The sequence below is a fragment of the Seriola aureovittata genome, chromosome 5 (genome assembly GCF_021018895.1).
Source record: "Seriola aureovittata isolate HTS-2021-v1 ecotype China chromosome 5, ASM2101889v1, whole genome shotgun sequence".
Taxonomy (NCBI): domain Eukaryota; kingdom Metazoa; phylum Chordata; class Actinopteri; order Carangiformes; family Carangidae; genus Seriola; species Seriola aureovittata.
The window spans coordinates 14,714,784-14,741,480 of NC_079368.1; the positions used below are offsets into that span (position 1 = coordinate 14,714,784).

Here is a 26,697-nt window from a genome sequence, read left to right on the forward strand (position 1 = left end):
ATCGGACTGGATGGGGCCTTGAAGGCAGCACTTCCTGCACAGAGAGGCTTCCTGCAGGATACCAAAGCTCTTCTCTCTCCCTCTCTCCCTCTCTCCCTCCCTCCATCCGTCAGCTGTATGTATCGTTAGCCCAGCAGCTAGCAGCAGCTCACCAGGCCACAGCGGCCGGCCGGTGCATCATCCTCAGCTTCCAGCCATGGCGTTGGTTACTCTGCAGCGGTCCCCGACCCCGAGCGCCGCTTCCACCGCCAGCACAGCAACCACGACCGCGGGGGAGGTCAGTTTGGTCCCGGGTGAACTAAAACGATGCTCCGGTGTGGGGAGGTGTTGGTGGACAGGCAGGGGATGAGGGAGATGTTGCGGGAGATAGGGCCGCTGATTGAAGCTACGTTAGCACCCTTAGTTAACGTGTTATGCTAGGTTATTAGCTAACGGTAGCTAGCAAACGTCTTCGTTACTGATAGCCAGATATATCTCGTCAACACATATGTCAATACAGCTGTTAAATTGATTTTTTTTTAAGACATGGTTACATTATAAAAACCCTCACACCTGTTAAATTTGTTTGGCGTTAATTTATAGCGCTAGCTTAGTGTGACAAGTGCCTTATTAATGATATAAGCTGTAGCTAACGTTAGCTGTTTATGATGTGGCTGGCTGACATTGAAAAATTCAAATTCTTAACGTTAACTATATCACAGGCTGTTTGGCAAACCATCAGCAGAACAATAGCAGGGCTCTCACAAAACATGTACTGCTAAAGTCACATTAACCTACTAATGCTACATCTGATATTTTTATGTTTTATTATGTTGGTGTGGGCTGTGTTCTCCTTAGTAGACAAGAAATTAGAAACAGTCAGCTGCACAGGATATTTCTATGTCAGATTCCATTGTGGTCCATTGTGGTCTGTCCAAAACGTATAGGAAGACAATATGAGATTTCCAGACTGGTAATCATCCATATGGGGGAGAAAGATTAAACCTTAAGGCTTCTACTTCCCTTTGGTAGCAGAGAGTCACATATTGAGATTTATTGTTTTGTGGACTCACAGCAAGAAAAGTACTTGTCTATTCCACAAAACTATAATCATTCAAAGATAACTTCCCTCTTCCTATGTTTAAGCACAGTCATCAGTTACCAGATGGGGGCGCTAACTACCAGCTAGAAACAGAAAAGCTCACCTTGTTCTGCTCTGCATGACCACATCAGAGAAACCAGAACTGACATCTATGGCTGCATTTATTTACAGCCACAAGTGTCTCAGCTAAAGCTGTGTTCAGGACAAAAATACTCCTTGTTTTCACAAGGATGTTCATAACCATGCAACACATAAATGTCATGACGTAGTAGCTGTTTATTGCAAATCGATTGCTTCTTTTAAAAGAATTTGTTTTGCTGGATTGACTGGGTTTTGTCCCTGTTCCTAAGTGTCCTGCTGGAGAGGGTGGTGTAGTCCAGCAGCATCATGGTGAGGTGTGACAGATAAAGCTGGCAGGAAGCTACTGCAGCTATGATGTCATCTACTCATGAGGGGTGGGTGGGGTGGAGGAATACTACTGTAGGAGGGGAAGGAAAAGAGAGCGGAGGTAAACAGGGATTTACGACATGCTGGCATGAGGCAGTTAATGTGTGAGATTATTTCACCTAATACACTTTTGAGATTTACCTAGTTATGGATTGTTGCATGCTCTCCTTGCACAATAATAATCTTCTGTCCATCCAAAAAATTTGAATTTTTTAGTTTTTTCAGCTGTACACAGGTGGCTATACAGTTTTGTTCACACTGAAAAACATGTCTTAGAGCCCCTAATCTTTTCTTAATCTTTTATGAACATTTAGGTTTTTTTGATGTGTCATCTGGGTTTTTGTTCATAAATTAGTGAGTCATTTTTCTTCATAAATGATTGAGTCTGCTCATGAATGTTAACGCATAAACTATCCCATTTGAGGTTTTAAGTATTTAGTATTTTTAATTTATCATACAAAAAAAATCCACCACTTCATAGTTTAACACAGATTTAGATTTTCTAAAAATGGGTCAAAGAGGACTTTGTGAGTTTTAGAAAAATCTAATCATGATTAATGGATTGGGGCCTCCACAAAAATGAAGCAAAATTGATCTCACCGTTGTATTTTGGTGCAAACCCACCAGACATAGCTACCAACTGACATTCTCCTCTATTTTCCAACCTCATTCACCCAACTATACACATATTTTTGCTGGATTAACTCCCAAATGATGTTGAATTTGGTTTGTTTTCTGCAGGCAAAATTGCAGGATTTGTGAAGAAACCGAAGCAATACTTTTTGCTTTGGGTGCTGTGGCATGTGAACTGAACTGGTCAAAATATTCACACGGCCTTGTCACCAGCCTCCCAATACACCTTTGCTATCATTTTCTTGCCATGTGATTGTTTGTAGACCATGTTAACGTCTATGGAGTCAAATGTGTTTATTTATGTGCTTACGTCTTATGCTGATGTACTTTTAAGTCGAGGCTGCTCCCACAACTTGCACACCTCTCTCGCTGGTGTGGCTGCTATTAAATCAGTGGTGGTGTCTGCTTTGAAAAGCATACCAACATAAAGACGTAGCATCTTTGTTCTGGCACTCGTGCTTTAAAGGAATTACTATATTTAGATACTGTTGAACCTTACACACATTATGTTGAGTATTTCAGTTGTGGGTTCCTTGTCGGTTTCATTTATCAGTTTATTTTTGGTAAAATATAGATTAGCCTGTAGCTTCTGTCTACGTGGCAGGCTGGGATTATTTGTTTTAATACCATCTAAATGGATGTGGCGTTAATTTTTTCCTGTTATCTGCATTGCAGGATTTTGGGAGTGAAGATGAACGGCGAATAAATCAGAGGTAAGTTTATTTTATGTTTAGCACTTATGTTGGTAGTACGTGGTAAAGCAGGTCCAATTTTATACACAGGTGTTGTTGACTGAATGGTTGCATCTGGCAGACTAGCTGGCATGAACAAATAATAACAACTGAGCGTCACTGTAATAAAACACCTGTCTGTCTGTTTTATTGGCAGTCATCAATTCCTAATAACCAACTGTAAAAACCTTTTTATATTAAGTAATCTCTCAAGTAATAAGTTGACAGGCGTGTCTGTTTTTTTATCAGCACTTAGATTGATGAACTTGCTCTTCAATCGTGCATCATCACTTGACTCACTTGGCCTTTCCCCAGCTTTTTTATTTAGCTTTTTCATGAAACTTTTGATGGAATATTTCACATGAATTGACAGAAGGGTGATTATAATTTTGGTATTTGATAATCAAATATTTGCTAGTTATAGCTTAAAAAGTGAATATTTGCTTGTTTTCCTCTTTTCCGTCATTCATATGAGTAAATGACATGTTTTGTCTCCCATCAAAAGATGAAATGTAGGACAATGCTTTGTATCTAGACTTTGGTTATAGCACGTAGAAAGACAAAGCACCATCAGAGTGTTCACACATGTTCCCTTTTCACCATGCAGGACAGCCATTGTTTCACTCTGGATGAGCACAGCCATAAAATGTTCATTTGTACATTACAAAGATAAATCAAATGAGTCACAGTATTTTGTTATTCTTCTGCCAGCTGTGTTAAATTATGTTGCAAGAACAACAATACATATCCAGTGAGTGCATGACAGCCCTTGATGTTGCAGTCAATGCTTTTTGAATCTAAACTTTTTGTGTGTTTGTGTTCTTGATAATATGAAGGGCCAAAGCACATTTCAAGGATAGTAAATTATTTCAAGAAACTGCTTGGCTCCAGTAGCTTCTTGTTCTGTGCGTTGGATTCTGATTCTTTGAATAAGAAATGAATGTGACTGTGACAGGGTGATGCAGTTGTGTTAAAACCTTATAAAGTTAGTTATCTGTCAAAAGCTGTAGCAGAGTCCCTGGGGAGGCTTTACAGTAAAGAGAGCTATTTTGAAATAGAAAGATTTTATTAAGTAACCTTGAGTATTAACAGCAATATAAAGGTAGTTTTTGGACAGATTGAACTCAATATGATCTAAGTATGTCTCTTAGATATTGAAAAGTTACATTGCATTATAGTTTTCTGCAGACTCATCTAATTAACCACCCATAACGTATAGACGTAGATGAATCCACTGAAATGCAATGACTGTGTAACAACTGTGGTATATGATGTCTCTCTTCTGAAACAGTAGTTTTGGAAACATGCATTTCGAAAATTGGACTGAATTGAAATGGATAGCAAGCATCTTTTTGTCAGCCAACCTCAGTGAGGTTGTTTACTGGAGAGATATAATTTCAGTTCAGATCACATCTATACAATAACTGTTGAATTAGCCGACATGTTTTTCGATCCCATATATATATTATCGATTTGCCAAGATTTGGACTTGGGTGACAAAGTAGATCTTCATGTGGATTCTTGTTATAATTTTTGTGATTTGCTGTTTACGAACTGTGAACTAGTTGATAAGATGAGCGAATACGTTATTTCAGTTTCTTTTCACTCATGCAACAGCCTATGCGATGCCCCTAAGCAATGCATGTGTGTGAGAATGATCTGTGCATAATGTGAGTCCCGACTTGCCTCAACATAGCTTCCATTTTATCGTTATTCACTGAAATTGCCAGTAAATTCATGTTTCATAATATTTTTGCACATTAAGTTATCTTTTATTTGACAGATATATTTCTCTTTAGACCAGTGTGTACTGATCTAGTACACTTGATAGATAGCTACATCTGTTGATGGACAGTTACGCAGCTGCCAAGTATTTGTGCTTGCTGTTCCAGGCTGACCTTGATAAAGATGACAAGCCCAAAGGGTTGACAGAGGCTAACATAAACACTGTGCAGGTGTTGGTGGCTCTGAACCAAGGATGATATCATTTTACAACTTTAGTTGGGCAAGAAGCAGATACAGCATGTGGGTAAGATGAATGATCAGCAGATTATGAGCTCCACAAACAGCAGTAATACATACCAGGAAACTATTACTGTTCGTGTGAAGTTCATTTAAACTCACTTTCCAAGACTGGTTGATGAGTGATTTAAATGCCATGAAATGTCAAAATTCTCCCTTTGGATTTGAGAAACATAGATAGACAAACTGCAACAGAATCACCAGCTCTAGTTATTTATTTTTGGTAAATTTTTCTCAGTAACACGATGATGTCATTTATTCAGGCTCTCCATGTCTCCACTGACACCTGAGGAGGTTTGTTCCTCCCTGTACTGCCCCCTCCCTCTCTGTCTCTACCCCCTTTCAGTGGTGTAAGTGAGAAAATGCCAGAATTATGCAACTGGCAGCCCCAAGAGGAGGCTTTTTTCACTCGTTTCGATGTGTGCAAAACACTCTGAGACCATGAATAAACCAGCGTGGTTGCTGCCTCTGTGTAGCCTCTTTGTTGTGAGTTCTCGGTGTAATCCAGTGCACCTCTCTCATATAACCAGTACACCTGGTGACTCGGTGGCTTAGAGGACATCTGGTCCTGTTTGGCCCCATCCAGGTCCATCTGTTACTGTTGCAGCAGTATACTATTCCTTAACTCGGTGACATGCCATCATTCCTGCCTGCTGCTTCTACAGCTTGAGCTCATATTATGCAGGGGAAGCTCCAGTATCCAACCAGGTCCATCCACTTCTAAATGCACCTGACACATTGAGCTGTCCAAGTTTCCACCTGGAGCAGACTGAACATACGTCAGCCTGTAGAGTACAGTATCTGCCAGTGACCAGGTGTAACAGACGTACTATTGTCGAGAAGAATAGGAGAGCTATCTTGTTATCTGTGTCGCAGAGCTATTGTTAATGTCTGTCAGCAAATCCTCCTAGATTAACAGCGTTGTGCCACTTCTTTGTGTACTTGTGGGGGGTGTCAGTGCTTAGTGAGAGAGGGAAAGTGAGAAAGAAAGTTACAGCCTATATTCGTTTTCAGGCCCCAAACATATTAATATGCAGGCTACATTTCAACAGTTCTTTGAGACTGGAATTTCATGTTTGTACTCCAGAGTTGCTTTTCATTAACTTTGTGTTTTACTTTCCTTCTTTGCATCTACAGAGATCAGTCACTGGTGTGGCAGATGCAATAGACATAAAGTATATTTTGTCCATAACATGCCATTGTGCTCTCTATTAAAGAAACACGCTGTGGTTTCTTTGTGGTCCATGTTAGTGAGTGACAACCAGCGCTGGCCACTTGAAGGAGAGAGAGACAAGATAATCCCTCCCTTATAAGCCTGGGTATAATGAGATTTGGGAGTTTTGGGAGATTGCCAGTTCTCACTGCCCTTTCCACCCATGCTTGGCCCGTGTATTAAGCTCCCTGGAGGCACTACCTTGGATGCTGTTGACCCCCAAAGTGGCATGCACATGGAGACATCCCGTTAAGAAGTTTTGTGCCAAAATTCCTCTGCTTTTTTTTTGTCTTCCTCCAATTGTGCATGGTCTTGCTTTTCCCCAGGAAGACATAGAGAGAAAGCGGCGTTCAGCGGGTTTTGGAGAGGTGGTTTCTGTTGGACAAGTGGACATGTTTTGCTCTGGCTAAAGAGGAAACCTGTTGTTCACTTTGTACTTAGTCAGACCTGATGTATGAGGAAAGCAAAGAATCACAGAGGTCATGTAGAATGAAGGGGAAATCCACATCTTGAATTCTATTAGATTCATTGTCCTCTGTAAGCATCTGGCTATTTGCTCTAGAGTTTTTCTCAAAGCAAAAGAAAAGCATGCGATTCACACTCTGTCTCTTGAGAGAAGAGTACAAGTGCTTGTCATGAATGAAAGAGCGAAATTTCCTCTAGTTTCCTTTTATATGAATGTGGACCTTTAGTATAAGAGTGTGACACAGACAAGACAGACTGAAGGATGGGGGACATGAGCACAGTTGGGTTTGCCTGAGGCAGCGGGTGGAGGCTGCAGTACGTCCCTCCAGGCAGGAGTCTGACTCACACTCAGAGACGCTCAGATGAAGGGAGGAGGAGGAGGCAGCAGAGGGAGTGGCATCTGAGCAGACGGCACTTCTTCACCGAGCAGCACAGATGAGTGCAGGCTGTCAGTCAGTCTGTCACTCAAAAGCTGCGGGCCAATACTTGAAACCATCGTTCTTCTTCTTTTGCACCCTTTTGCTCCTTCATTGTTTCTGGAGGCTGATGAAGAGGAGGTAGCACGTGCCGCAGAGGCCTGGGATTCGTTCCGGTCAACAGGATGCATCTGGCTGTAGAAACCATCCAGGAGGCCGTGATGAAGATGCTACCTTATTTTGTGGAGAACGCTGTGTTGACCCAGAGTGAGATAAACCGCATGTGAGTCTAGTTTATCTTATCAAAATGAGGTTTGAACTGGTTGACGCAAGGTCCTCCCTTGATGAGATTTGACGTCAGACTAAGGTTAGGACTACATGCTCTAAGCTCAGTGGTTATTTTTTTGAGCAGTTCTGAAACAAATTTTGATTTGTTGTTATATTGTAACTTTTAATTTATTAGCTCAGTGTAAGATTTTAAATGTTGCCTGAATGATTTTGCAACAGATACTATGATCTGTCAGGCCAGCAGACCTAATCAGTCACTGAACTTGTCCCAAGTAGTGATGTAGTTGATAGAAACAGTGACCCTTAATCAAAATAAGTTGTCGTTATCATTCAGCTGAGATTCAGTGGTGCACAGCTCATTGTATTAATGATATTTCTGTCGCTTGATGTGTTTATTTTTTTGCTCTCTGTCTGTAAAGGAGGTATAGATACTGTAGGCTGCAATCATGTGGAATCATTGAAGCTATCTGGCAGGTATTTCTGCCATAGTCTTTGTTTGCTTTGATACCACATGTATTTTTAGCCCTAGTGTTTGTGGAGAAGCTGATAGCAGGCTGCTGCAGGGCAAGAGTCAGTAGAGCTAAGTCTGTTTAATTAGGATGTCTGAGTACGGCCTGTGAAGCAGTGGGACAGCTCTTGATTTACACATAAGGACAAGTTTCACACATCCTCAAATTTCACCTTTTTAAAGGTTTTTTTTTTCTCCAGGAAGGTATCAAGTATCAAAGGCTAAAACCTGTGGACTGAAAGTTGGGTTACTGGCGGAAAGCAGGGATTTGTACACAGTACTAAGCAGTGATGAGGCTGTACCCCTCTTCTTATTCTTGGTGTTGCCACTTTTGCCTCATATTATCCATCACCCCCTGACAGTAGACCCTCCTGATAGACTCATAAATCTCAAACTGAGAACGGGCTGAAACAAAAAAGTGAGACAAAAGCTCTTGTTTAGAAGTGTCCACCCCCATGCTTAGTCACTGTGGAACTTTGTTTCTGTGGTGCTGGGGGCGGAGGGAATTTATTGTGAGGTGCACAAAACGAAGTCCATTGTTCCCATAAAATCGTTTGGCCCAGGCTTGCTCTTCTGTATATGGGTTTTGAAAGTGTGATCAGAGAGAGCTTAGTGAGGGAGCAGTTTCAGAGCTGGATATAAAAATATGATGTTGGAAATTGCAGTTGCTGATGTGATTTAGATGAAGGACTTTAATTTTACCCCTTTAACACAGAGGCATTTGGTCAGTGGTTTGTGTATTTGTTGGGGATGCAAAACTGTTCAGTTTTTTTTTTTACATGTCTATCTTTAGGTGGCATTAATAAACACTGATACCAGCATTGCTCTTTTAGGCTGACATTAGCCAGTAATACTGACACTATACCAATAAAATGATTTCCATATTTAAAGATAGGTCTGTCTTTAGTATCTGTATGGATTTTGTTTTGTTGCTGTCACTCATCAGTTCTGTGCCTCCCTAATGATGTCCTGATTTGCTACACTGAACACACAGAATACATGGTGCATGTGTCCCACCCTGCTGCCAGGTAGATCTATGAATGTGCTCATGTTGTTTTTCAATGAAATGGAATAATTGAAATCAGCCTGGAGGAGAACACCTCACTTCTTTTTTTATTGCAGCTTCTTACTTATGTCATCTGTTGACAGCTCCAAGGCCTAGCCTGAAAAAGTCAGGACTTTTACAGGCAGGTGTGAACTGATAATTGCTGCTTTGTGGTCACTGTGAAAGTTAAGCCTCACAAACAACTGCAGTTAGGTCAATTATTTACTTTGTTGTATTACACCCTGCCATCGGAGACCTGACAATTCAAGTTTGAGTGAGTGCAGCCCATGCAGCAGAAAAAAGACAGATAAGCATTCAGGATCAAAGCTTGATTCATGGGTGCTGCAGACCTGAGGTCTGCCTTTGTAACGTGGCAGCTGGGCTTTTCCACTCAGCTGTTGAGGTAATTCACCAGCAGCAGACAACTGTGATTTATGCTCCCCTCATTGGCTGTGTCTACTAACTGAATTGAATATTTCATTTGTCTTGCATCGTACTTCTCAGCCTAACTGTCCAATGAACAAGCTGGAACAATTGTGCTGAGCTGTTGCTCTGCAGTGTGGAGTCTGATGTATAACATTCATGTTTCAGTACTTGTAACTACTCTCTCCCATTTATTGCAGCCTGAGTGAGAGCTTCTTCATGGTGAAGGGTGCTGCTCTTTTCCTGCAGCAGGGGAGCAGTCACCAGGGCCAGAAAGTACATCCTCACCACAAACATGCAGGTGAGAACCACAAGACACCCAGAAAAGCACACCCTGTTATACACATAATTTACCCTAACTATAGTTTTAGTTTCATCAGTCTCCTCTTCAGATTTCTCGTCCAGGTTATACAGTGCAGTCTGTGTGATGAGTTCAAGTGCTGCACTCACTAACACTGCAGCAGATGTTTGTAGCTGAGGTGAGGAGGATGGAGGCTGCCTCGTTGATAAGCATGTTCCAGACGTATAGCTTAGGCAGATTAGTGCTTAAATCCAGCGCATGGTAGCACGATTCTAGTAGGCTCTTATTGTTTGTATTACCTCGGGTTCTCTGCTTTTATCACCATGCTAACTTTAGTGAGTAAAGGGAACACAATGTAAATGTAAATGTAAATGACTGTTTTCAACAAACCCTGTATGACATTGTTTTATAGATTATATGATGAATAGTATAAAAAATGAACAGTGAAACAGTGTTTATTTTATTGATTGAAGTCTGATGTCACATGACAAGTTGGACTGAACAATGAACTGGCCAGTGTCTTTTATCAACAGCTGTTTTTAAAATGTCACAACTGAAAGACACAATTAATTTCTTTAAAGACATAAGGCTGACCTGACAGTCCACAGGCATGATGGGAATTCAGCACCAGCCAACAACCAGCATGCTGCCAAGTCATTTGGCAAGTCATGGCTGGGGTTGGCAGCTTTGTCTACTCTACCAGCCACTTTGTCAGGTAGCCCACATATTTGCTTGTCCTGCTTTGTGCTCTCAAACATTTGGCAGGGGAAATAGTTGTGTCATTTCCTAGTAACTGTGGCTTTTAGGAAAAAAGAGACAGTGAGGTGATTTATGCAATGTGTTTGATAAAGGTATTCCTGCTCTAAGAGCTAGTGCCCTACCATGATTTTAAGAGGAGCACTGCTTCTCTCTTTCTTTTTGAAGAAAAAAAAATTGAAAATGAATATTACACAAGGTTAAAAAATACAGAAAACACTGTAATCTGTAAAGCCATACTGAGGTGTGCAGACCAGCGCTATGTCAGTTTAATGTAGAGACTGAGAGACTGACTTTCTGAATGTCTTGTTTGTGTTACATTCAAGTGAGCCGTTTCACAGTGGAAGAATCGGTGAATACACACTGTTTTCGGACATCGCCTTTTTCAGCACTGAAACCCAGTGGTGTCAGTTAAGGCTACAAGTGGAACTGTTTGAACTATTCACATCAACATGGACACATGATGCATAATTGTCTGTGGATATATTTATGTTTCTGTGGATGACTCTCACATCTTGCAGCTGTTACTATTCAGAACAGATGCCAACTTGGCTGCCACAGAGGCATGTGAACTAAGGCCATGAACTCAGTTGACTTTTCTCAGTTAACAGTTTGAGCCACATGTCCATCAAAACCATCAAAAACACACCTAAATGGTTGCGAAATCTTTCCTCTAGCAGCTATGGACAGAAACTCACAGCATTTGTAGCATCAAATAATGCCTAAATAGGCTTTAGCAGGCCAACATGTTCAAACAACGTATAAGTGGAGCATTGTGAGACATTGAAACTGGTATATAGTTTTTAAAACCTTATCCTCTTTGATCTTATTTTATTAGTTTATGTGCAGAACTTGAAATTAGTTCAAGAAGAGAATAAAGTCATCTTCCGAGTTTCAGCTCATTTAACAATCAAATGTAATCACTGGATGCTGTAGGAAATATGTTTGAAAACCAGCAGGGAATAATTCATATGGATTGTAACTCTGATACTGAAACTTGTCTTATATTTAATATTAAAGGACCATTATGGCACAATGTGACAAAATTAAAATAATAGTTTTTTACATTTTTACTGTTTTATGACAGTTTATACATGTTACATTCAACAATGAAGATGTTTTTATTTAGTATGCCAAACCTTTGAGGCTCGTTCTCATTCCGCTTTAAATGTAAAGTTAAATATTTTGCAAAATTTTTTTCAGAACATTGATTATCAGACTATAAAATCTGATAGCTTGAAATAAGTTCTGGTATTAATGTGTATATAAGTTATATTCAGTATTCTTGTCCATGTGGTCGTATTTTTGTAAGTTTGTAAAATTGTTTCCCAACATGAGACAAAGTGATCAGTCGCATATTGTGGAGATAATGTCGATTTTTCTGAAGAGACATACTGCTGTGAGGTACATGAGAGTCGAGCACTTCCTGTTAATTGTTGTTGAAACCAGTCAGTATGTCATGATTTGTCTTTTTGGCTTGTTGTGACATATTTCAAACTAGTTGGCACTCTGTCAGCTGCTACTATTTATTGCTATTGGTCCATCTCCGCACCCTGTTTTATTATATCTGACATCTTGGTACAGGGAGCACTGACAAGTTCTTGTATTGTGTTTTTGTGGCTGACAAATGGCTAATTTATTGTCAGTTCATTTCTCTTCAGTCAGTTCACAACACATGTCATCTGATAATAAAAAAAAAAGTCACTGAACAGGTTCAGGAGGAGGCTTTACTTTTGGTTTCAGTGTTGAACACTACGGAGCAGTGTAACATATGTACTGTATGCAGTAGACTATAGCAATGATTTTAATTTAATAAGCTCATTGTGACTCCAGCATGCATTATACTCATTTATATTCTCACTCAGTGTTGTCATAGTAAAGTAGAATTAATCATCCCTGTATCTTCTCTTTCAAGTCAACATGTATCAGTATGTATGACGAGGTATTTAAAACCACTGACACCAAACGCCACAGCTCGTCATTGATCAGTTTTCTTTATGATCTTCCTCAACAGGTGACTTACCTCAACACCTGCAGGTGATGATAAACATTCTTCGCTCAGAGGACAGAATCAAACTGGTAAGAGACAACATAAGTATTTGCACACATCAAAACAAAAACATGCACACACACATACACTCATAAAGGCCACTGACTAACAACCTGGCATAGCAGACCCTCTAGAATGCATTTTATTGTGTACTTACGATGCTTATTTGCTCACTGTAATTATTAGCTCATGAGAGCACACTCAGGAGGGCATTACCTAATGTTTCCATGGTGCGTGTATGAGTTGGTGTGAGTTATTTCATTTTATGTTTACCGGCTCTGTACTCTCACTCTCATCCTGAGGACTCAGTTACCCTATTACATCAAGTTTGTGTCCCAAATTTCTTTGCACATCCAACTGTGACACTTTGTTCGGCGCAGATTTTAACAGGAGGGTCAGCACAGTCGATTGGCCAAGTGTTGCTTCTCTGGAGCATTTGCTTGTATGTACAATCAAGAGTTCTGCACTTGTGTAAAGGGAGTATGTTTTTAACACCGGCCTACCTCACTAGATTTATTTGAATTAGCTATGGTTTAATGTATTTAAAAGTAAACATTTGTATGCCAAAAGTAATTACATTCCAGACAAAATATCCATTAAATAGTAAGGAAATTTATTTTGGCTCTTAGGTACTGCTACAAAAAACAGGAAACATTTTGACTTCAATTGTCTGTACCCTGTGCAGGCGGTGCGGCTGGAGAGTGCATGGTCTGATCGTGTGCGGTACATGGTGGTGGTGTACACCAGCGGCCGACAGGACACAGAGGAGAACATCCTACTGGGAATTGACTTTACCAGCAAAGACTGGTACGAATAAGCTCAACATGCAGGGGTGTTATGATCACTGTTTGCTGTATACCTGTTAAAGGTTAAAAGAGCGCCATGTATGAACTGATGTTTTTGTTTACCTCGTGTTACTCGTTGACACGATATACAAACTGTTTATGTATATTTGTAAAAGTGAACAGCACTCGCCCACAAAGCTATGCCTCACACTTTATCTGCTATATATGCACTACTGTAACAAGTGATTTATTTCTATTCATCTTATCCACTTTTCACATTAGCCATTCCAAACAAAAGTAGAATTTTCTTGTTTGCCAGGCTTTTAATTTTAATTCTCACTTTCATTCTTCCAGCAAAAGCTGTTCGATTGGCATGGTGCTACCTCTGTGGAGTGATACAAAGATCCACTTGGATGGAGATGGGTGAGTTTTTTCTGTCAGTGTGACCACAGCTGCAGCTTTTAACCCCAGTGATATTTCTCTGCTTTTTATCCAACACTGCATCTGCACCTGACACTTGGGATGAACTTGATACACACGTACTGTAGCTTCATGGTGCTCCAGCTCAGAGAATGACCATCTGTTTTGTTTGCTCCTCAGGGGCTTTACTGTGAACACGGCAGGTCGGACTCATGTCTTCAAACCGGTGTCAGTGCAGGCGATGTGGTGAGTAATGAACAACCTCTGGAGCCACCGTGGCTGTCTCCAACAAGTGTAGCGTCATGATACTCCACGATAAATCTCCTGATAGACACATTCTGCTGCAGTGAGGCACCACGTAGCGGCATTGCTGATTTATTCTGCCACCTGCTGGCATGAAGATGCATATACACAGAGCTGCATGAAGCCACACTGTACTACAGTCATTTGGTTGTTTTTGGTATAGCTAATAGAATCAGATTTACATCAGTCATCTACAACTTTAACCTTAATTTTCCAAATCAACAACAATCTAGGTCAGCTCTGCAGGTGCTGCACAAGGCATGTGAGGTGTCACGCAGGTATAACTACTTCCCTGGAGGCATGGCTCTCACCTGGATGGGCTATTATGAGAGCTGCATTGCTTCAGACCAGAGCTGCATCAACGAGTGGAATGCTATGAAGGACTTGGAGACCACACGACCAGACTCACCCACCATGTTTGTCGACAAGTCAGTAAACACAAATCAAATGAATCAGATTCCTTATGTAAAGACATTTCAGAAACAACTGTTATTGGATGAGTCCTGCGATTTTTATCTTTCATAGGCCTTCAGAGAGAGAGAGGACAGAGTGCCTTATTAAAGCCAAACTCAGAAGCATCATGACGTGCCAGGACCTTGAAAACGTCACCTGCAAACAGGTAAATATACAGTGTGACGCACACACACTGAAATAAACCACTGTTTTGCATTTCTGTCTTGTTGTTTAATTTGCATTTGCTGCATTTACATGGGATTCTCTGAAGATGGAGGCACAACTCAGTTGTACTCTTTTTCAAACTGACCTTGAAGTGGAAATTTTTCAAATTTACTTTGCATGTTTCTTTGATAATATTTTAGAAATATTCGTAGTTACAGGAATCTGATTGACACTATTTATATTATAACTTATTATATGAATATAATACCTGTTAACATTATTTGATGCATGCAAACAGGAACTTAAAAAAGTAGTACCCATCCAAACTCTGGCAATGTTGTGTTTCAGTCTGTTACAGAACATTTCCATAGTGTTTAGGGAGAAGAATTTGAAGCAAACCAGTGATTGTGACAGAGTACCTCACAACAACACAAAAAACTCTCCACGTACACACAAATCAAATTATGCTGTACACATTTTTTGTCAGATCCGTACAGAGTTGGAGCAGCACATGAACTGCAACCTGAAGGAGTACAAAGAGTTCATTGACAATGAGATGCTGCTGATCCTGGGCCAGATGGACAAAGCCACTCTCATCTTTGACCACGTCTACCTGGTGGGACAGCTGATACTGTCTCTTACATTGACAAAAACATATGTTACATCTGTTGTTTCCTGTGAATAACTGAGATAAAATGATTCCATTTTCTTTCCCATCCCAAAGGAAGACTGGTGTTTGAGTAATCCTCCCTGTGAAATAATTGTTTTTGGAGAAAGAACAATCTTACAAATATTCGAAAATACACTCTTCACTACACAGTCTAAACAGTATTTCCTCTCATTTGTTTTTAGGGATCCGAATGGAATGCATCTAATTTGGAGGAGCTGCAAGAGACAGGGTGATTTATTTTATATTACGGAGGAGCTAAGATAAGCACACACAAAACATATTTTGTATTATGATTTGACCAAGAAAGAATGTTGTTGATGAGTTAACAGTTTCTTTCCTTCCCAGGGTGGGCTATATCCTCAACGTTACCAGGGAGATAGACAACTTCTTTCCAGGCACATTCAGTTATCACAACATACGTGTCTATGACGAGGATGCCACTGACTTGCTGGCTCACTGGAATGACACATACAACTTCATTGTTAAAGCAAAGTGAGTCCTGAGTGGAACCGAAAACAATCTGCTCATGTATTTTTATCAGTAAAATACAAAGATGTGTCATCTCCGCAGGAGACTTGCTTGTTCAATTTCCCACATTTACGTAGAATCTGATTTTGAAAGAGAAAACAAAGATGGAGGGTTAAAGAAAAAGATAACTCTTTTACATGTTGAAAAGACATGAAGGAAGTTACGTTTTCTATGACTTGATTTAATATTTTTAATGTTTTAATATTCTTTGATTTAGTAACTTTAAAAATTACGTAATTCTCACCGACAGAAAGAACCACTCAAAATGTCTAGTTCACTGCAAGATGGGTGTCAGTCGGTCTGCCTCCACCGTCATTGCTTACGCTATGAAGGAGTACGGCTGGTCGCTAGAGAAGGCCTACAACTTTGTCAAGCAAAAGAGGAGCATCACACGACCAAATCCAGGTTTCATGAGACAGTTGGCGGAGTACGAGGGCATCCTGGATGCCAGGTACAGTCCCTCACTTGATGTGTGTGTGTGCGATGATGTTTGCTAGTTGTCTTTTTCTCAGCTGACCTCTTTTCCTCCTGTACGCTGTCTTTCTGTATTTCCAGCAAACAGCGGCACAACAAGCTGTGGCATCCAGACGCCGACTGTGAAATGGCAGAGGGACAGCAGGGGTTGTCTCAGTGCTGTGGAGGGGAGGAGGGAGGACACCTGACTCCTGAGCCAGGGATGTCTCCCTGCTGTGAAGAGGCGCTGTCTGATAAAGGTGCAGCATGCCCCTCCCCGTGCAGGACTGTTGCTCTGGAGATCGACCCCGCCTACAACAACTACTATTTCCGGCGACTCTCTGACTCAGCACTGGACAGCGAACCATCAACTCCTGTGCGCGGCCCACCCCTTCTTGGCATGGAAAAAGTCTTTATAGAAATTGAGGATGTGGAGCGGGACGCTCTGCTAGATGATGAGGCCTTTGATGGACGTGAAGGCCTGCCCCTCCCCCACTTTGGGCCTACAGCAGAGGGAACTGCCGCCCAGACCTGTAGTCGTGGCCCTGAGCCCCTGGAGGAGCTGCGTCTGAGGCTGGAGTTCAGCACAGTGGAGGAGGAGGATGAGGAGGAGGTGCAAAAGGAGGAGGCAGAAATGGAAGTACTTATGCAGCCAGATGACGGAGGGGGTGGGGATGGAGGCGGAGGAGAGGAAACGCAAGATGTGGAGGTAGAAGGCGATACGGAGGGTAATGGGATGGATCTGGCAACCCTGAATGAAAATTCCAACAACAACAACCATTTGAGCCCTCCATGTAACCACAATGTAAGTTTGATTTATATGATTAACTTTCATTTTAGAATGAAAATGCTGTTTCTCACTATTTGCAGAAATTTGTTTGATTTATTTTTTTCCCCCTTCTCTTTATTTAGGAAAAACCTTCTTCCATCCTTCCTCAAGCTGATCCTTCTACGCTGTCTTGCTGGGATTCAAACTCCAATCAGAAAGAAGATTCTCCAAACCTGGCTTTGAAGCTTTGCCTTAACCCCAGTCCTCCTGAAGTCTCAAGTGCTTCATTCCCACAGTCCCATACTTCCTCTGAAGGCCTCACATCTTCAATGGGAGTGCTGCGCCCCTGTGGCTCTCTGTGTGACTGTGCCAACTGTGCTGCCTCCACACCCACAGCTCTGCTTGACAGAGAGGAGCAGCCAGGAGAATCAATGCACTCAGTGGAGCCTGAGGACAGTGGTGATTTGTTGGAAGTAAAGACAGAGCTTGACAAAGGGCAGGCTGCAGCTGCCTCAGAAGCTCTCCCTGAGCTGATGAGAATGGATTTGGAGGAAGAAAAGCCTGCAGTGGCTTGCTACCTTGGCCAACAACAGGAGACCCTTCTACAGCTGCGGAGATCTGGGCTGGTCCGCCGGCGTGCAGAGAGACTAGAGAGACTTTCAGGGTCATCTCAGGAGAGCCTGCACTCTCTGAAGCCTTTGCACGCATGCCAAAGGTCCAAGAAGAGCCCTTTTCACAACGAGGAGGAAGAGGAGTTCTCAGGCTTTACTGGGGACTTCACTAAGTCTTCGACACCATGCCAAGTGCGGTTAGAGCCACTGGTGATGCCACTGACCAATGAAGCCTTGTTGGGGGTGGTGGGATCTGGGTTGCTCACACCCACCTCCTCGCCTCATGGCTCTACCCTGACACGCAGCTCCAGCAGCGACAGTCTGCGCAGCGTGAGGGGGAAACCTGGTCTCGTACGCCAGAGGGCGCAGGAGATCGAGACCCGCATGCGGCTGGCGGGCCTGACCGTACCTTCGAGGCTGAAGCGGTCCAACTCGCTGGCCAAGTTGGGCAGCCTCAACTTCTCCTCTGAGGATCTGTGTTCAGCCTGCTCCTCAGATGCAGGAACACTGCTGCTCCTCTCACTGTCCCCAGAGCCAGACACTGGTCTGGAGTGGGACTCTCCCACCACCTCTGCTCTGCCCCGGCCCTACAAGGACCTGCACACTCCAGAGAAAGCACTACCAGGTGAGCCCAGAAGCTGACAAATCAAGTGGAGGTTATATACACTCCACCCACCCTCTCATCTGTCACCCTGCAGGGCCGGAGATGGCTGTACAGATTCTGGAAAAAGGAGAGAGTCGAGTCTGAGCAAACAAATGAAAACAAAACAAAAATAAATAAAAGACAAAAAAAAACAATGCCAACTGTTGTTATAAGGATTGTACACTCTCCTTTGCCACATTGTTTCTCAAACTGCTGTTCACAGTGATGAAAGTCATATTGCTGTATCTGACAAGTGTGTAAAGCCATCAGTTCACCTCTAACTTGGTTTGATTCTCGGACAAACAAGTGCCTTACCTATGAGACCAGAGGCACAGAGCTGTGTGTTAGACTGCAGGATGAGACGGTACAGGACGCTCTATAACCTTTAACTTCACAGCTGTTAGTACCTGATATGTACCAAACTTATGGTATCCATTGGCACTTAGAATATTTTTACCTGTCTGGTACAAAGTAGTAGCCTACATTGATGAACTTGAGTCCCTCAGTGGAGCTTGACAGAAAGCAAAGTGTTAAATAAATGTATAGTTGTTTACCGCACAGTTTATGTTTTAGATGCTAGAGGGTAGTAAAATTAATGGTTACCTCATGTTGCATTCATGAAGCTCTTTCTCAGATGAACACTGGGCTGGAGTTTTATTCAGTTCATTTGCTGATGTGGAGTTAAAGTGAGGAAATCAGTTTTGAACTCATTTTAATGCAGAGATGTATGTTAGTGCATTAATGCTTAACTATATGTGAGACTCTGAGTGAGTGAAATGGATGAACGTGGCGAGAGAAGGATGTGGCTGTGTTTTGCCAGAGGCATGCTCACTGTTTTCAACAAACAGAACAGAAACACTTCTGAGTTTGTTGTTCCTTTGCACTGCTTTTTTTTTATTGAGTGAATACTGGTACACAGCAAGCTATCTTCCAAAATAACATTAGTGTAATGTTATTGACCTCATCATTCCCTACAATGTACGATGTTCTTGGGAGAGCAGAGTGAGGAGTCACGCTGCATGGCTTGAAATCATAAAACAAACGCCTAGTGTGACAGGAACTGAGGATTTACGGCAGTCAAATCATATAATGTATGTGAGGGTTTTTCCCGAGCTAAAGTTATCTGAACATTTTTGACAAGATATAAAGAGAAAACATGAAACATTTCACAACCAAACCTTCTACACCTTAAATTTCATTCTTGAGGGTTGCCAACATTTTTAACTCATTTGTGCTTTTTGAAATGTGAAAGACCAAAGTTGTTTGGCTGTCTCGACAAATTGGAAACACCATTGAAGCTGTACAAAATATGTGAATCATAATGTCAATCATGTACGTATTTAAATGCTGTCACATCTTTTTGCACCTTTTGGGAGAAATGAAAGAGAGTCAGTGGAGTCGACAGGCTCATAGCTGTTAAGCTTTTATGCTCATATCATCAATGAGTTTTAAAGCTTTTGTCACACTGACGTGACAACGATCACAATAGGTTACTTCACAGTTTTGTAACCATTTTCTTTTTATATTTAAGTATGCAGTAACTTTTGTACTGTACATTGCTGTAGTTTGAATGCATATTGCACTTTTTATGTTGGTCAAAATAATGTACTGTATGTGTTAATTATGGAAATAAACATTTCTTTTACATAATATACCATGGATCCTGTTTTGTTCTTACTTTATTGAGCATAATTCATTCAAAACTGTTCAAAATATTCCTAAATCCGGCAAGAACAGTAGTGAGATTATATATTGCATCAGCCTGAATGCTCCAGATGTAGTGTTCAAGCTCTTACTGAATGAGCAAAAACAACACACAGATATTTAGGCAAAACTAAATATCTGTGCACTGACTCGACTATGATGGTGTGTGTATCCTGACATTACATCATTGTGCCCCCATCTGTATACTTTGGCAGGAGAGCCATTTTCTAACAGCCAGCTTATATAACATTTGGCTTCCCGTCATGGTTTGCATGACATCAGTGAATTACTTAAGTTACATGCTCTTGTTCCTCCCGGCCTATGTGACTGTGCGTGTCTGTATAGTGAATGTGTGCAATATAGCATGTGGTGGGGGCATTGAGGCGGCAAAGATCTTATTTAATGTTGTTTGTGTGTGAGTCAACACTGGTATAAAGTATTTCAGCTTCTGTTTTTTTGTACATGTAGAGGAAACTGAGACTGGTATAAATGTGAAATGGAAAACTGATGTGTCTGACTACTGTGAACTTGTAAACATTTAAATGACAGTGGGACTAAATAAGAAGCTTCGTAAAACTCATCATTAGTGTGCCAAGAAGCCTGTGGGGTGTTTTGAATTAATGATGATCTTAAATTTCAGACAAATTGGCTTTTGTCTAGACAAGATTGAGAGTGACCTGTAACACTTTTCAAACAAAAAGACCAGTTGGCAAGAACTGGAGGACGACTAGCTGCCTGTCTGTCAACACAGCAGCCTTCAGTCTGCAGGCTCTGGGTGTGGGCCGGCCCCTCTTCCCCTTCTTCTGCCGGTGAATTCTTGGCTGCCGTGCCTCCACTTTTGTTTTATTATCTGAGGACGTATCCTGTTTTGGATGTTACTATAGAGACCAAGAGAAACAAAAGAAAAAAAGGTCTGAGCTATTTTTCAGATCATTTCCCACACTCCTGGACATACACAGGTTGGCTACAATTACTCACCATTTATCCCAGACACAACTATTCTTTTACCATGTGCTCCATATCTTAACTATGTTCCTGGAGTGAAATAGCCTGAACTGTGAAGCCCATGCCACCACTATGCAACAGTCTGGACACCATCCACGTACCATAACATCCAATTGTATTCCCATGTCTTAAATTTGATACAAGGTGAAAAGGTTACCACTTATGTATATTAAAATCTCAGCTCAGGATCACACTCCTAACACATTCTCAATCCACAACAACTTCTCCAAGGCTTCTTCAGGCAGCAAAAAGTAAAGCCACAAGTCGACAAGTCCGAATTTCCCCTGATTGTGTTAGTCAAATGTGCTGTGACATCACATGGATGTAATATAAGGCTCCCATTGCTTGTGCATTGGAGGGAGGACTGAACAGAACCAAACAACCAACAAAGAGCACTCTGTCGGCCCTGAGGAAGAGCGATCGCCTCGGCTACAACGCCTTACTGGTAAGTGTCAGCCGCAACATATGATAGGACATCAATATTATATGCATTACGTTGTAAGAGTGGTCATCTGTCACGAGCAAGGCCTGTGCCAAGTGTGTTGTGTTGTACCACACAGCTCAGAGCAGATGGCAAAGATTAGTTCTCAATTTTCCAGATGCTAGAAACTTTGGTTTGTGAGAGGTTACTGGTTCACCGGTATGAATTCCTGTATGTCTGAGTATGTTGAGGCAGCAGAGCACATGGTGATCAAGTGATCAGCTTTGGGCATTCAGGGAGGATGATACAGGATAATGGGCCAGTTGTTAACAGGGATGGACGGCCTTAAGGGAAGGGGTTCCCCACACTGCCTGATAGAGTAGGTGGAGGATAATCAATGAACGCAAATTCCACTGCGCTCTGACATTGGCTTTAACCTGATGAGTCCACATGATCTGAAGAGAAGAAGAGAAGACACGGTTCTGTAATCCGTTTTACTGATTTACCATGTTTTATCTTTTTGTCTTTTATGTCTTATGTTATCATGAATTTCTGCTCTCTCTCTCTCAAAAACAAGTTTGTATCTTCGCCACACAGCTATGCCACCATTGCAGTGTGATTACATGAACTCTCCCATAGCCATGTGTCTGGCCAGGATGCAGGCCTGTCAGATGATAAGACAAACAGCAGTCATATGTTGTCACACAGATGGAGGGATGAGGCCATAGACAGGAAAACAGAGTCATGGTCCAGATCATTGTTCATTGTGCTTTGCCGTCTTCTCTGCTTACTGCTGCAGTTTAGTGGGTGAAAACTTATTAAACTATTAGGCAAGTAGACAACCTTGTGGAAAAGTTGTTTGCTGCAACATGTTATATATAAATGCTTAATGTTCTGTTTTCCTTTAACAATAACAAATCCCCTTCTCATGCTTCTACTAATACTCACTGACTATGATTCATCATCGGCGCTATAACCATCCAGATAAACCTCATAAGAGCAATAACCTTAGTCAACAGCACAAGATGACGCTGCTCAGAGAAGGAGAAATAAATATAAAAACAAAGTTAGGTTACTGTTATGCAGGGCTCTGTAGATTTAATTATTTTTTAATCAGTGTGTGGAAATTTTTTACCAAACGTGGGAACATGAAAAGACTGGACTGACTGGTGCCTAATCAATTAATTGGATCAGATGCAAATCAGCAAAAAAATTCTGACAACAAGATGTGTGACAAAACTGAGTTTTAAAATGCAAAGTGTGGGAAAGAGACTTGCTGACAGACTGTCATAAGATTTTGCGAACCTTCAATAGTAACAGAGAGGGATTAACCATTTAGTCAGAGTCAGTGTGATTTGTTCTCCCCAACTGCTTTGATACTGATTATCCCGAAACAGTGATCACAGCTTTTTACATATCAACACTGTTTTTGTACTGACGAGGCTCTATGTGTTAAATACAAATAATCAATTCAGTTTGCATTAGTGATAACAGTGAAACAATATTAAACATTACACACAGTATACAGGGTAAATAATGCTGCTGAATCACTTACCAGTCCAAAACAAAGGATTGAAATTCACAATTCAGATTGTAGCATTATCTTGTGACTGTAATTTGTCCTAAAGTTGAGCTGGTGTGGACATTGCAAGTGCATGAATAACCCAACAGAGAGTAAACTATAGCAGTTAAAGTCATAAGATACTTCGATTCACCACTTCATGAATATGGCTCCTGTGTGACTATGAATTGTTTGCTACATGCTACATGGTCTGTTCCCAAGACTAAAACCAATTATAATGTGTAGACTGTGATGTTAATCCCAGGTGTCTGCTCTTTTCTCCTCTACTGTTTCAGCAGCTTCCACTTTTCAGTGTTTTACTCAAACAGGGAATATTAGCGGGAGTGCTCAGAATTACAGAGGCTGTGGCACAGATCAGTCTAGGCAAAATAAAAATACTTCTGTGCTGGCATTCCTTACATGTGGCATGATGTGGGAGGATTTGGTCCTTTGTTGTGAGGTTAACACCATGTTGTTCTCCACAGACCAGTATGGGACAGAACCAGGAAAAACCTGAAGGGGGAGAACAGGCCCTCAGTGAAGGATCAGAGACGAGGCCGTGCCCTGACTCTGGAGGTGCAGGCAGTCACACAGGTGATGTCATGGAGGGAGGAAGCTCCCGAGAGGAGGAGACTGGTAACACCGGGGAAAATTCTGGGGAGGCAGACACTCAGGATCTGGACGGGAGCCCCGGCCATGAGCCAACACTACCTTCTAGTGAGAAGCACGTAAATTTGCGGGAGAGTCCTTTCGCTGCAAGGGAGGTGAGACAGGGAGGGGCTGCAGGAAAGGAGGGAGGAGGAGGAGACGGAGGCAAGACCGTTCCAGTGGTTCCACAGGAGACGGACAAGAACCAAAAGAGTAGTGCGAGGATTGAGGAAAGAGCCACAGCATACAAGCTGTTCAATCAAATTAAGAGAGAGGAAAGGAAGGCTGAGGAGAAGCTTCGAACATCCTCAAACATCAAGATGGAGTATCAGGATGAAGGAACTTCCCCACATGAGGATAAACAAGATGAAAACTTTTCAGCTGGAGGGTCACATGAAAAGTATGGCCTTGTTGTTACCTCAGAGGATGCAAACTGTTTGGACAACACTGAAGAGGGCTCTGTGGTGATGAAGATCAGAAGACGTGGAGATCATACAGGAGACGAGTTGCTGTCCACTCAAGACCAGAATGAAACCATGATGGCTGAATCTGAAGATATTAAGCTCTGTGCAGGAACAGTGGGCTGCTTGAGTGAGAGGAAGGAACCGCCTCCAGCTCAACCCCAACATCCTTTGAAAAACAATCTGCAGAAAGAGTCTCTATTAGACATGAGTGATACCATTCACTGTAGACGTCCAAAAGAGAGAACAGAAAATAACACAAAAGAGGAAATACTAACATGTGAGGTGACGCCAGTTTTGAATGACCACTCTTCAAGGAAACCAAAGGTCACTGACGCTGATGATCAAAGGGAGTCAGTGAGGCCTTATCTACAAATGGACACAGCTGGAACAAACACAAGTGAAAAGACAGACTCAGATTCAGGATCAAATCCGGTCTCAGCCATAGAGCCCAGCTCTATTTTGGAGAAGCTACTGAAGAGAAACAGAAAGGAGGCAACCCCAGTTCTTTCTAAAGTAAAAGAGGTTGACTTTGACAACAAGGACAACATGGATGTTCCCGTGAAGATGAATGCAAAGAAGATGCCTGTCAGTGCAGCAACAGACATACCCAGGGATAGGATTGATCAGTCAGAATGTGACGTAAGGGGCATTTTACCCTCCTCTGCAGATTCAAAAAGGAAAACAAACCTTGCAGCAAAGGATCACCACATTAAAGACTTGGACGTGAAACAGACAGACACCGCTGACAGTGTGGCCTCAGATGGACTTTGTTCCCAGCCTGGAGTAATTGGAAATATTGTGTGTGACAGCGCACTCGCAAAATCACATTATTCCAAAGCTGACCGTCAGAGTTCAGAGAAGAACATTATCCCAACAGATGCTTCTTCAGATATGTGCCCCTCTAAAAACCTGTCCTCAGACAACTTACAATCAGCCGGTTCACATGAAAGAATGTCATGTGAAGTGAGTGGTGTGATCTCTAAGGCATCTGCACCTTCCCCAGTGTCTGATGCAAAGCCTCCACCCACAAAAAGTGATGGGCAAGTTGCAGAGTCCTGCCATTTACTTACTGCTGAGAAGACAGACGCCAGTACTGTAAGACTACCTCTAAAAACAAAGCGTGACAATGAGAGCAAGATTAATTCGAGGTTATCTGGGTCTGAGAGGGAAAATACTCAGTCTGAGAGGGAAAAGGAGGTGAACAACTCCAGTGAGGACACTGCCACACCAGCTGTGGATGCTTGCTCAGTTTTGGTTGCAGGTGGGACAGCTATCCCAGAGGTCACAACCAGCATGAAGCAGGATCTTCATATGACACCTAACACAGACCAACTTGATAAAAAACTTTGCAAAGAGAGAGATGACAGTGTCTCACTGAGAGATAAATCCCAGAGCACTCCCAAATCTAGGCCTGTCTCAGAACTCATAAAGGAGACAATTCAACTGCACGAAAAGCTGCAGCACCAGGACCGGCCAAAGCCAGCTGAAGTCAAGGCTGATGAGCAGGGCCAGTCGGTGAAGGTGGCACAGATGAAGGCCGCTTTTGACTCAGCTCAGAAATCCCCAGACAAGGCAATTGAGAGGAAGCCATCAGTCAGAAAAGGTAAGGACATTTAAATCTAGTTAACTGCTATATATACGTCAGTATCAAATAAGGAGAAACTGCAAGTAGTGCAGAACACGCTGGGAATAAAAGTACAGCAAGTAAATTAATTAGTGAGTCATTTGTGATTGAAAAAGCAATCAAACAAGTGGGCCAACATGGGCCCTGAGATGTTAGGCTGCCAGAGTCACCACAAACGCTTGCATCAAGCCCAGTCGAAAAGACTGAAGGAGGGTGAAGAAAAATAGATTGGATGATGGGATACAGATGTTTTCTGCTGTCAAAAGTCTGCATCACTCTGGATATGTGAAATATCGCCATCTTGTGGTGCTGTAAGACACTAGTGGTACATTGTGTTCTTCAGGAGAATTTAAATATATTTTTAATATTGTAAAATGATATCTAGAACACTATTATTGTATAAGCATGCCTGATTAGTTCAATGCATAGTGTATATTATAGCTGATAGTTGTGGACATTTGAAGCATCCTGTATAAGAGGTGGAATCTAGGAATTACTTTCTAACAGAACCATTACTAACAGAACTATACAGCCTTATATATATGTTTATATCCCCATATTTACTCTTCATGAATTGACCCCCCATCACTCACAATTGCACAAACATACATACATACATACATACATTCATACATATATGAAGCCACACCCAACTAACCTAATTATTGTTGTTTCACCTTGATCAGATTGTTGTGCTGTGGATCGTGCTGGCTCATTAGAAATGTTGTCACATGAATTAGTTAGATGCATTTGTCTATCACTAAAAGAGAGAACTACCTAACACCTATTAATTGATGAATAAATGGTACTTTTCTAAATGTTATGACTATAATAGGACAGTAGCAGGTAATAATAGACAGACAGCAAACAGATAATAGGAATATCACAGGAATTAATAAACCACAATAAACACAAAATTGAAGGTGATTTTCTGTGACTGGGAACCTGAAGAAAGGAGGCGTGCGCCCTTCGCCCTGGTTATCCAACAAGTCACTCTGATTGGCTGATGGAGCCGTCCGTCAAAGGCCACTGATCCACTCAGGGCTGGCCAAGCCAAAGGAGGGGGCGGGGTTAATGTAGGAGTGGGGAAA

General features: G+C 41.8%; 1 protein-coding gene across 2 annotated transcripts; it reads left to right on the top strand.

Annotated features, from left to right (window-relative positions):
* Positions 1-69: 69 nt before the first annotated feature.
* ssh1a (slingshot protein phosphatase 1a) lies at positions 70-19,831 on the top strand. 2 transcript variants are annotated; one of them, XM_056377073.1, is made up of 15 exons: positions 70-277; positions 2,837-2,874; positions 9,473-9,573; positions 12,344-12,408; positions 13,065-13,186; positions 13,519-13,587; positions 13,765-13,830; positions 14,121-14,315; positions 14,413-14,506; positions 14,993-15,121; positions 15,358-15,404; positions 15,521-15,667; positions 15,954-16,154; positions 16,259-16,961; positions 17,069-19,831. In XM_056377073.1, the coding sequence occupies exons 1-15, from the start codon at positions 197-199 to the stop codon at positions 18,176-18,178; spliced, it is 3,168 nt and encodes a 1,055-aa protein (XP_056233048.1). In that variant the 5' UTR covers positions 70-196; the 3' UTR covers positions 18,179-19,831. The 2 variants fall into 2 exon arrangements, with proteins under 2 accessions (XP_056233048.1, XP_056233047.1); XM_056377072.1 differs by lacking the exons at positions 70-277; positions 2,837-2,874 and adding an exon at positions 6,982-7,291.
* The last annotated feature ends 6,866 nt before the right edge of the window (positions 19,832-26,697 follow it).